General features: G+C 39.1%; 1 protein-coding gene and 1 long non-coding RNA gene across 2 annotated transcripts in view; one reads left to right on the top strand and one right to left on the bottom strand.

Moving 5' to 3' along the window:
* The window catches only part of LOC134663122 (uncharacterized), a 407475-nt gene that overhangs the window by 278963 nt on the left and 115535 nt on the right, over positions 1-12977 (top strand). The window lies entirely within an intron of this gene.
* LOC134663099 (kinesin-like protein KIF13A) overlaps positions 8509-12977 on the bottom strand; it is a 247270-nt gene continuing 242801 nt past the window's right edge. Inside the window, exons 36-38 of the mRNA XM_063519432.1 lie at positions 12273-12434; positions 10763-10915; positions 8509-10016 (exon numbers count right to left, since the gene is read on the bottom strand). Coding sequence (XP_063375502.1) covers positions 9934-10016; positions 10763-10915; positions 12273-12434 — 398 coding nt within the window. The 3' untranslated portion in view covers positions 8509-9933. The remainder of the gene's footprint in view (positions 10017-10762; positions 10916-12272; positions 12435-12977) is intronic.

The following is a 12977-nucleotide window of genomic DNA, read 5'->3' on the forward strand; positions in this document are numbered from 1 at the left end:
GTTTTAAGTAATAGTACTAGATCTTAGATCCCGTTTTCTAAGGGGACCTTGCATTTTGGAGACAAAGCAAACCGCTTGGAACAGTTGTTCCTGGGGGTGATCTGAGCTAATTTCGCCCGGTTGCCGAGAGGTCCCCCCCAGCAGGTGGGCAGGGGAGGGGGGGGGAAAAGTGCCTCCGGCGCGCCTCACTCTAAATTTTATATCTGCATACATCTAGCAACTATATCAAGTTTGGTGTCTTTTTCGTATAATTTGAGGATGGAGAATTCATTTCTGTGACTAAACTTTCACTCACCCATACAAAAAAAATCGAGAAATTCAAAATTCAAAAAAAATCTTTACACTTTTTTTTTTTAAATCCTCTATTAAATTAAAACTATGAGGATCTGCTCTAAAAAAAAATACATGTGAATAGCCCAGTTATTCTACTATATAGAATAATAAACTTATCAACCATTTTTGACTAATAATTGTATTTAAAAAAATGTTTTGTGTCGCACGGCGGACCGTGCTGAAGTAGGCATACCTACACGCATTTAGTTTAGACACGCATTCACTTCAAAACATTATTCAGCATAACGCAAGTAGGTACAGAAAGTAAATATTTAAAACAATAAAGGAATTTACAATAAGTACGATATAACTGAATATTGGATTATCCTATGCAGAATGAGTTGTCTACCTACTGGATAGTTTCACGACAGATCAATTTTTTATTTTATCTTCTACGTCTTTTGAGATACTTATCTATGTATACATAAAAATTATACTAAATTTGCGTGTAGTGTAGGTATCTAAACGGAGGTGAATGCGGTGCAGTGCAGCGGCGCTCGCGCTCAGGGACCGTTGGTATTAGTTCCCAACATCTCTATTTAACTTCCGTTAACTTGAATCTTTTCCGCCGTCTCACTATCTGAAGGTTGTCTGGAAGAGATCGCTATTTAGCGATAAGTCCGCCTGTTGTTACCTACATTTTTGTACCTGTTCATACTTTTGTAACATTTCTTTTGTAGTGTGCTATTGCAATAAGCATTTTATTATTATTCACTTTATTTATCTTTCATCTTAAGTTAGGTTTTTTTTATAATATGAATATAAAAGTAAAATATAAAAACACTTACAAAACAATAAAAAATACATATAAACACATTATAAAAAACCTAACCTAGGGTGCCGCCAGCAGTGGGGCAAGGCCCAAGCTGCCGGTGGTCAGGGCCGCAGAGAGAGGAACTGGCGGACTATCCGCGCCGTTTCCAAGATCACCGCCTTCTGCATCTGGCGCCTTCTGGCCCTTGATCCAACCACCTAGCGAGAGTCTCTCAAGATTTTGGTCGAGACTCTTCGCTATTAGACCGTTCACTGAAACGACTATCGGGACAATGATCGTCGAATCAACATCCCACATGGCGGTTATCTCGTGAGCCAAGTACTTACTGGACTTGTCCTTCTCGGCCTTCACGAGATTCTCATCATGGAGGATGGTGATGTCAACGAGCACGGCCTGACGTTGCGATCGATTTATTATCACAATATCAGGCTTATTGGCTACAATAGTCCTGTCAGTGATGATAGATCGATCCCGATAGAGCGTGGCACGACCATTCTCGAGAACAGGCGCAGGTAAATACTTGTAGTACGGTACTTCGCGGTCCACAAGACCATATAGAAGAGCAAGTTGCTGATGAATAATCCTGGCTACGAGATTATGTCTGTGCAAGTACTCGCCGTTAGCAAGATGAGAACAACCGGAAATGATATGCCTGAGTGACTCTCCGGGACGGCGGCATGCCCCACAAATGTCGACCGTACCGTCCTTCAGGATATATTTCCGATAGTTGTTCGTCATCATTACTTCGTCCGCAATTGCACAGGCAAAACCCTCGGTTTCTCCGAAGAGGTCCCCGAATCGTAACCAGTTCACCGACCCGAGCAGGTCCACATCGGGTCCCGTGAGGGCCTTGTAGAACCGCCCGTGTAGCTTACTCTCCCATGCCGCCTTGCGATCCGCAGTACTTAGTACCACAGGTTTGCGCCAGTTCTCGTTTGCCAAGGAGAGCGGCGTGAGGTTCCTGTCTACTGCCACCACATCACGTTGCATCCCACACTCGTTGTTAAGGAAATAATTCCTGAGATTGTACACCTGACGGTTGTGGAGATCCTTGGCGTTTAGGAAGCCTCGGCCTCCACACTTCCGTGGGATGTACAATCTCATAACTGACGAGCGTGGGTGTAGCATGCGATGCATGGTGAGCAGTGATCGGACCCTCCGATCTAGGGCGTCCTGTTCGGTCTGAGTCCACCTTAGTATGCCAAAGGAGTATGTGAGTAGGGGCATTACCCAGGCGTTAAAGGCACGCACTTTGTTGCCTCCTGACAAAAGACTGTTAAGGACTTTTGTGAGCCAACTGAAAAAGCGCTCCTTCACCGACCGTCTAATACCCTCGTCCTCAATACCCAGCGACTGTGACATACCAAGGTATTTATAGGTTTCTGATTCAGAGATAGATCTGAAAGCCATTGTCTCAGAGAGTTGTAAATTTGTTGAATTTACAACCCTCCCCCGCTCTACATGTATAACCGCACATTTATCGACACCAAACTCCATGTTGATGGCACTACTGAAGACTTCGGTAGTTTTCAGTAGGTCCAACAAGTCTTGGCTATTTTGTGCAAATAATTTGAGGTCATCCATGTACAAAAGGTGAGAAATGACTTCACCCTTTCTCCGAAGCCGGCAACCTAGTCCCAAATCTTTCAGCAGGGTGAGGTTCATGAGGGGATTCAGAGCTAGGCAGAACCACAGGGGACTCAGACTGTCACCCTGAAAGATTCCTCGCACAATCCTTATAAAATCCTGCGGGCCAGAGCGGTCATCCCCGCCTCCTGGTTGACGAAGGACTGTGGTACACGCGCTTAGGAAGGCTCTCAAAGCTGCATCAACTTTATACAGCTCTAAGTCCCTCCCCAGCCATGAATGAGGCACCGAATCATAGGCCTTCTTAAAATAGTCAATCCAAGCGGCTGAGAGGGCCCCCTTGTTCCGCCGGATTTGTTGGCATATGGTCATGTCTATGAGGAGGAGCTCTTTAGTACCACGGGACCCAACCCTACATCCATTTTGAGCGGAAGCCAAAATATTGTTTGCGACAATGTGCGCATTGATTTTTGCTCTCAAAATGGATGTAAGGAGCTTGTAGAGTGTAGGCAAGCATGTGATGGGTCTGTTTTTTTTTGCTTCCCTGGTACTACCGGACTTGAAGAGCAGGAAGGTGACACCAGTTGTTAAGGAAGGTGGGAGAGAACCAAGCTCGAGGGCTTGTTGGAATTGTGCTGCCACTTATTATTATTATTTATATATTTCATTTATATTTGCATATATATCACGTCCAGAAGTAATATATTAATGTAATCTACAAAAAGAAGCATAATAACTTATAAGAAACCATCAAAATATACTTAAAAATCCCAAAAGCTGCATACTGCTCTTACAATGCAGGTACGCCGCGCGACATAAATAATTTTCTTTACAGAGTTATAAAAGAAAAATGATTGAGAAGTTTACTATTCTATACATAAGGAAAACTAGGCTATTGACAGGTATTTTTTTTTGTAGAGAAAATCCTCGTAGTTTTAATTTTGTAGAGGATTTTCGAAAAAAAAAGTGTAAAGATTTTTTTGGAATTTTGAATTTCTCGATTTTTTTGTATGGGTGAGTGAAAGTTTAGTCACAGAAATGAATTCTCCATCCTCGAATTATACGAAAAAGACACCAAACTTGATATAGTTGCTAGATGTATGCAGATATAAAATTTAGAGTGAGGCGCGCCGGAGGCACTTTTGCCCCCCCTCCCCTGCCCACCTGCTGGGGGGGACCTCTCGGCAACCGGGCTAAATCAGCTCAGATCACCCCCAGGAACACCTGTTCCAAGCGGTTTGCTTTGTCTCCAAAATGCAAGGTGGTGGACCTTAGATCTCTTGCTATAAGTAGGATTTAAAGTCTATTTTTTTATTCGGTAGACAGAAATGACAGTATGAACATAAAATGTCATTTCATACTATGAAATGTCATTTTAGTCTACCGAATAAAAAAATAGACTTTAGTGGATTATCATTTGATTTTTGGGTGGCCTAATTTTTAATATATAGGTAGGTAATATTAGACCACTCGTGTTGGTGCAAGTTATTACGAAACAGTGACTTTAGTATCACCAAATGGTAAGGGCCTGAGATGAAGCACACAGGTTCAGTAACAAGCATATTTACGCATTATTGAGCAGATCCATAACATAATAAATATGGCATAAAGAGAGTCGCAGACAGAGTGCCCTTAATATTTCAGAGTAACTCGGTCATATTTGCTAACTGCTTAGTAACTCAGTCACAAATCATCTCGCTCGTTCTGATTTATTGGTGCAAGCGAGATACACTGTGAGTCATCAGTTGACGGAGTTGATTGCGTCGTTATGTCGTAACGACAAACGGAATGGAATGGATTAGTTTACGGTAAATTGTATCATAGAAAATTCCCGTAGTCTACGCCCAAGTCCTAGGTAAAATGATCAATAATTGTTATTTGCTTAGAACTGTTTCTGTGGACGCTACGTCTTGGCAGTAAGTGAGCAGTGCTAGGCGCCGGCGTCTCCGCCCCGCCCGCGCAGATGACACTCGCGACGTCGCAAATAAGGTCACCCGCCGCCCGCCGACACAAGGCAGAAGCCGCGGCGGATCGCCTTCCTTACATGTACCCATAAACTAGGAATCCTCTAGACTGAGTTTAGATCAATTATTTCATGAAACCGATGCTGCCAAAAATACGGGGGTGCGGGGGGACGGACGAGGTGAGCGAATCCCATACCGTGATTGGTCCGTTCAAAGACACGGACCAATCACGGCACGGGATTGACTCGAAGATGAGTAAAACTACCGTATAAGTGGCAGAGGGGGTAGCGTTACTATGCTCAGTCTAGAGGATTCCTAGTCTATGCATGTACCCTAACTGTGCCCCCTTGCAAACCTCGCAGAAAGCAAACCGGGACTGGCACCTCAGGTGGCATGAGCTTTCTCTGCCAAAAATGTGGGAGATCGTGCCGCTCACGCATCGGCCTCCACAGTCACCAACCCCGTTGTCTAAACAATGCATAAATCGTCTGCAATAGACGCAAAGGCCTGTGATGATGTTAGGAAGTGATGGTAGGCCGGTGAGCGACTGTGGGAAGTGTATATGCTGGTAATGATGATGATGTACTATAATGAATTGCCCGTATGTGCCATACCTGCATAAGCGCCCTACCCCTATACAATACCTAATAATGTTCTTTGGCATAAAAGCATATTCCACTGTTTTCCGCTGCCCCTTATTTGGCACCACCAGTACATAACTACATACATAAAGGCATACAAAAGGCAACAAGCAGGTTATCAAACATTGGAATGAAGATTCGATCCAAAACGACTATTATTTTCAGTAGAGCGGCCTTTATTTGCAAGTAAATTTTAAAGCCCAGCTTCAAAGTTAGCATTATATTATTTATTTTTATGTAACTTGGAACACAAACCACGGTTAGGTAACCATCCGTTTACCGCCCGTGTACTAAATCATCATTTATTTGCACAAGCGAATAAAATTGAAATCTTGCGGATTGTTTTATAGTCCGTGACAGGGAAAGATATCGTGATCCGCTTTAGTTAAAATGGCGTGCGACCGCCATATTGATTTTGATAAATACTGTTAGGTACTTATGCTTTCAATTATACTTATCCATTATTGGACAGACATCTAACTGATATCATTAAGTTATAGTGCATTTTGCTCGTACTTGTTCGTACATGAATTGTCACGGGAGAGACGCACGATAACTAGATACCATGATTCAAATATCATTCTGATGTCAGTGTACCTACGTTCGAATTGGCCTGGTATTCTTAAATGAACATTGTCGTTTGTAGAGGGTATTTTTAGGGTTCCGTACCCAAAGGGTAAAAACGGGACCCTATTACTAAGACTCCGCTGTCCGTCCGTCTGTCACCAGGCTGTATCTCACGAACCGTGATAGCTAGACAGTTGAAATTTTCACAGATGATGTATTTCTGTTGCCGCTATAACAACAAATACTAAAAACAGAATAAAATAAAGATTTAAGTGGGGCTGCCATACAACAAAGGTGATTTTTGACCGAAGTTAAGCAACGTCGGGCGGGGTCAGTACTTGGATGGGTGACCATTTTTTTGCTTGTTTTGCTCTATTTTTTGTTGATGGTGCGGAACCCTTCGTGCGCGAGTCCGACTCGCACTTGGCCGGTTTTTTCAATGCCGTCAAGCTCTGCAAGGTGTTGTTTTTCATCAAACACCTAGTTTATATATAGGTACCTATACTTACCCACATATATATGCAAGATTTTTCATACCGTTCAAGGTAAATATATAGGTCACATACTAATACAGAAACACTTACTATGGGGCCAACCTTGAAATTATGAAATATCAAGATCTGATCAGCTTAATTTTATGAAACCGGCCTTTTCGCGATTTCGGAATTGATTGCATAGCAAAGTTGATCTCGTATGGAAAAAAATCTACATTATCATTCCTCTACAGTCTACAGGGGTTGTTTGAAAGATTTACTTGTAGTTATTTCTACATATCTATCTAAATAAACTAATAATTAAATGATTATCTAAGGAAAGAATGTAAATGTCATGCAAAATATTTACTGTTAAATAAGGTTTCCTAATAAAAGGTTAAGGTATAAGCCTTATACCTTCGGCGAAGGTTTATAAGTAGGAAAAAAAATACTTGCGATGGATTAGATTGTCTGACATTACAACGTACCTACCTTCCTAATAGCATATAAACAAAAAATCTCTTGTGTAGAAAAAACTTGAAATGATTTGGATTGTTCTTAGTACTGAAGAATCTATTTTTATTTATAATTCCAAGTATAAGTTCGTCTTCTATACACAGGGCAAAATAAGTCCGTAAGTGTAAATAAAAACCAAATGAATTCGTAATTATTACATTTATTGATAATGACAGCGATGGTTGACTCGAATTTGCTACTTGGCAAAAATATTTCCACTAGTTAGGAAACTATTTTTGTATTATATTAAAATCTCTTTAAATTATGCTTAAATGTGTAGTTACATAAGACGCAACCAACTAAGCTACCGAATAGCTGCTATAAAAGAATTAGAAATACATTTCATTTGTGATCTAAGTGTTATTCAAAAATTTAATTACACAATTCATAAACTGGCAAATAAACTTAAGCTAACTACATTAAAAATAAATCCAACATGATGAAAATATTTAATTGTTAAGCTCATATTGAATTGACTGGAATAAATAAAACTACGATGTACTTGCAGTTAATAAAATAATAATACAAAACAAATAATTTCATTTACCTACAAACTATTGTTTAAAACAAAAGCACAGCACATGGTCAGCTTAGTCTAAATAAATTTGAACCTACGTGTAGCTGCTTTAAGGTCACTATTCGCCTACCTAGGACCCTTAGTGCACACCCCCCGCCCTACCGCTACTGGACGTAAGCACACATAGAGTTGAAAGACACATCCTACTATATTTCGAAAATACTTTTATATTTCTTTTTGGATTTTTACACACATTGAGCTGTCCTAGGTTTAAACCTATAGAAAATCGAAGGTAATGCAATAAATGCAAAATTAAGTCGCTAGGTCAAAAATCTAACTTATCATTGAACTACTTGAATTTGATTAATTGTAAAAAAATGCCATCTAAATGGAATGTTTAAGTACAACAGTCTGAAAGCTGAACTACGTGACAAATATGATGTCAGTCATACAAATATTACTAAGATTGGCGTTAGATTTGTAACTTTGAAACAGCTCGTTCGATTATTTTTTTTTAGCTTTTATAATTACTTACATTTATATGTGAATATACACGATGTGATGAGGCAAGTGGCGGGCTATGAGAAGTGAAATTATTACAAACACTAGTAAAGTTGACGAAATATAAAGTGAGGCGATCTTGTTCAAACTTATTCGAGAGATCGGCTCATTTTATATTTCAGCCTTACCAGGCGTTACTATTAGTGTACTTTAAGTGTACTTACGATTATTAAATGACTAAAAAGATAGAATATACATTAGATGAGCTAAACCCGGCTGTATAGTAACGTACTATATCTGATATTGCCGCGCCGAGCGATCAAAATAACTAGTTCGTTCAACGAAACAATCGGTTCTGTAAAAACACAATCCCACCGCCAAAAAGCCGGTACCATACAATCGAACCGAAGTAACGCTCTCATTTTAAAACTAGATACTTAAATTACATCAAACTTGGCAAGAATATTTACGTAAAATATTAGTTTTCCGTGCTCAAATTGTTATAGTATTGTATGTAAAACTTTTACTCGCTCTAATTTCTTTGTACCGGATTTATACTTGAATTTCATGTAATTTCAGTACTTATATCGTTGTTTTATAAAATGAGAACGTAACTTGATTGCATGGCGGCGGCTAGGTGTGACACTTAAACAAAATCCGACCGTACCGTTTTCTACATTTGGAATTAAAACATGTATAATCTACCATCGATTATTGTTCGAACGTGGATGGAGATATTAAATTTTAGGACAGTTTTTTGTGACATAATTTATTTGAAGTCGATATGACTACATATTTTCTTACCACCCATTTTTATTGCAAGAAACACGAACGGTATTTTGAGCCACTGTAAATATAGTCAAAAATAATGTGGCACATTTAATTTTGCAAACGATTATATAAGACTAAATCCGATCGCTTTCTTCAAAAATAATGGGCATTCATACACGTCACAAAACCAGTTAAGTACAAGTCTTTCATAAGGACGAAGTTTTTTTAGACGTTATTTGGACGTTTCTACCTTTGCCATAGGTACAACTAAAGCGAATGTCAAACGAAATAGGAATCAATTGCTAAGCAATATAGTGTATTTTCGTGTGGCAAGATACTATCACATTTTAATGTGCTTTTGTGTTAGAAAACACTTAACTGAGCAATGCATTTTGTAAAATTTTAGTAAAAGCGTTTTTAAGCAACCACAGACATTATATTCCATGTGCAGAATATAAAACTGTGCATCCATAGACAACATAAACTAATATATAAATAAATTACAATAACACTATACCACAAACTATACAGTAAAAAAAATCTATACAAAACCATTGATTATCACTGATCACAAAAATTTCATTGGTTCTAAATTAATAATACACACAAAATTCACATATTTACATTTAAAAAGAATTAAATTAAATCACATATTTAAAATGTCCAATTATATTTACAACATAGTCAATTAGGATTGCGATTGTGTCAAAAAATGTAAAATAAATATTTCGTTCACAGAAAATGTATAATGTCAAATACTATAAAATTGCGATATATGGAAATCTCGAAAGATCTTCTACGTCATCTTATTATTCTAGTTAATAAATGCGAGAGGATCAAATTTCCTAACAACTTCTCAATACGGGAACAACGTAGGTAAACACATAAAATATTGCTTACACTTATCACATAATAAATTAAATGCCTACATCTGATAACATCAACATTTCAAACTTTTAATTTATCATGCAACAGAAAACTACATAAAAAGCACCATTTGCTAAAAAAACGAAACAGGGTGGTGGACGTATATTTATAATTCGGTCCATATAGTATAACCACACATATAAGTTACAACGGCCATCTTTAAAAATTAACCAATCACGTAAAACCTCGGTCACGAAACAACCAATAGCGATCGAGGACGCTTAGCGCGTGTTAATTCCGCGCTGTGATTGGCCAAATGGCTCGCCGGTACACAAGTAAAGTTGCCCGCGCAGTATAGTAACTTATAAATATGGTAGTACTCTACAAGGTATGGTACGGAGTTACGGACGTGAGGGTGAATTTATTTGCTTCTAGTTTTGGTGCCCACGACGTTTATGCTTTCGCCGCGACTCCTCGATCTGTGTAAGTTGTGTAGGCCTTCTCCTGTAAAGAAATGGAAACATCTACATTACAATGTACTCTATTAATACTGCTATAAGTACTGCTAAAAACTATTAGCTCGCACCTAATAAAAAAAACCTAAATAGGTATTAAAAAATAATAACTTTCTACATATCTGTATTAATCATTAAAATATATTAATTTCTACTATTTGATTTACGACTTATTGAAGATGTAAAAAATATGTTAGTTTATATTTGGAGTCAGTCTTCTACTAGAAAATAATAAATATATAAATTGCCAAGGAAGATAAAATTACATCAAATAAAATTGAATGATGGCGTATTTTATATTTTTTTCGAATTCAGCGAACATTTTAACCAGCTTCAATTTCACAAGTCACTCCCGAGCATATTGCTGAAAACAAATGTAAGGTAAACGTACTGGTGGTCGACGCGGTCCCAGTACATGTCATCTTGAAACTTAAGTCATTGTCAATAGAGGTGACAGCAGGGTGCCAGGGCAGTACGTTTACCTTATGGAGGTCGGCATCAGCATCGAGCGTGTATGTTCATGATGCGTGTCACTCTTTTTCTCATTTCATACGCCATAAATTTGGTTAAAGTTAGATTACGTATGATAGTAGGAAGATGATGTAGCTCAGTCACGATACTGGTATTTATAAATAGTTTGCCTCGTCAACCGTCAACTATCATAGTCGATGTCGCGTCTCGTGGCGCGGCTCGTGGCTCGCGCGAGAGTCTAATCCGCGTATCAAGTGAATTTACCTTTGCTGCCGGCCCGCTTGAGCTCGGAGTCCCTATACTGACGGGCGGAGCGGCCCCGCCGGTCCTGCACCAGCTTGTCGGGACGCACGAAGATGCCGTGCCGCGGCCGGCACTGGAAGTAACGAGTACCGCCGACCGCACCATCGTTTTTACCTAAAAAGATAAAATATCAGTTCAGTTCAGTTCAGTTCAAATATATTTATTTCTCTAAGATTATAAATCACTTATACGAGAAAGAAACAAAGTTTTAGTAATATTAACATAAATTACAGGTAATCCATAAACGAGCATAACATTTTTTTTTTAATAAAAATGGATGTCGGTATTTTTAAATTCACTTAATTATAACAACTTAGTAACATGTTGGTTAGCGACAGCATAGCCGATAGCGCGCGGCGAGCATGCATTGAACCGGTTGTAGCAACTATTATAAGGCGGGATGCATACTAGGGATAAGTGCATTGTTATGATACTTGTAAATTATATAGTTTAAGATGGCTTATACGTTATTAATAATATTTTAATAGTCATTGTTAATATTTTAATTAGTAGGTTATATTATTAACGGTAATTAGGTATATACGATAAATATTATTATTGTAATTTTACTTGATTAGGTATTTAAATAATACATAATCAAGTATATATAAGTGAGTCTATGCAAATGTTATATGACCGGGCCCCTATTCGAGATGTACAACTGTCAGATTTCGCGTCCACTTCAATTCAACAGTTGATTGAATCGCATGTTGATATACTGCGGATAATAGGTATACTATCATTTGGTACAACCAATAATTCAACAAAAATCAACTGTTTTATTACGACTGGTTTAAAATGGTTTGGTTTGGTTGTCACCTAACTGGTGGATTGCTAATGTCAAATTTTGACACAGGATTGTTCCGTATCAAAGGGAGTTCAACACGATACGTCAAACGCCGCTTGTCGAATGAATACCCCTCCGGTTTGTTAATTGAGTAAGTGAACTCAAATCGTTTATCTCTACATATCGCATTTTTCTACCGATTCTTGTGAAAATTTGTAAGCAGAATTTATAATTATTATTTTTTTATTGGCAAAAGGCCATGGGAGTTCGCAAGAACAGCACACACAGCAACTCATCATCATCTTCCTCGCGTTGTCCCGGCATTTTGCCGCGGCTCATAGGAGCCTGGGGTCCGCTTGGCAACTAATCCCAGTAATTGGCGTGGGCACTAGTTTTTACGAAAGCGACTGCCATCTGACCTTCCAACCCAGAGGGTAAACTAGGCCCGTATTGGGATTAGTCCGGTTTCCTCACGATGTTTTCCTTCACTGAAAAGCGACTGCTGGTAAATATCAAATGATATTTCGTACATAAGTTCCGAAAAACTCATTGGTACGAGCCGGGGTTCGAACCCGCGACCTCCAGATTGCAAGTCGCACGCTCTTACCGCTAGGCCACCAGCGCTCTTTTTTTTTTTTTTTTCACAGCACACACAGCAGCTAGTTTTGTAAATTGTTGTCTTACCAGTCGGCGCGTCCAACTCAAGGCCGACCCATAGGCCGTGAGCGAAATGTGCAGGTCCCACGTATGCCACGACGCCGGTGCTGCTGCTGAGGCGGAGCGAGACGCTCTCGCCTACTGTCAGCCAGTCGGGCGCTGTGTGCAGGAGCGTTTCTGATGATTCGTCTGCAAATAAAAGGTTAAAAGTTAAATAATTTTTTATATACGAAGAAATGACAACTAGAAAGTAAGTAGGCTCTTTTTTAGGATAAAGTAAATTCTTTTTATTATCTTGATCTAAAAATAGTCCCAGTAATTCATTCGTGTAGTTTTAGTTAAGTAATTCTTTTTTGAACTCACCCTGGAAAACATTACGTTAAAGCGTAGGGGGTGAGATTAAGGAGAGTGGGGGAAAGGTAATTTTGTTTAGTTTTTTATCACAACATATGGGGCATTGTCTATGAAAAGGGACCTTATGGTCGATGGCGCTTACGCCGCACGGCATTGTATTTATCGGAGCATCGTTAATAATGGCGTAAGCGCCATCGACGATAAGGTCCCTTTTCATAGATAACGTCACATATAAGTCGTGAAAGAGAGATAGGAAACTTCTATGACCAAAGCTCAACATAAACTATGCGCTCTGTAGAAGCCAGACTCTGGCTTGATCTACGTGAACATGCTATAATATGATGTAAATAAGACATTAGAGTCGCCGATACGCTTGGT

Source organism: Cydia amplana, chromosome 4, assembly GCF_948474715.1.
Source record: "Cydia amplana chromosome 4, ilCydAmpl1.1, whole genome shotgun sequence".
NCBI lineage: Eukaryota > Metazoa > Arthropoda > Insecta > Lepidoptera > Tortricidae > Cydia > Cydia amplana.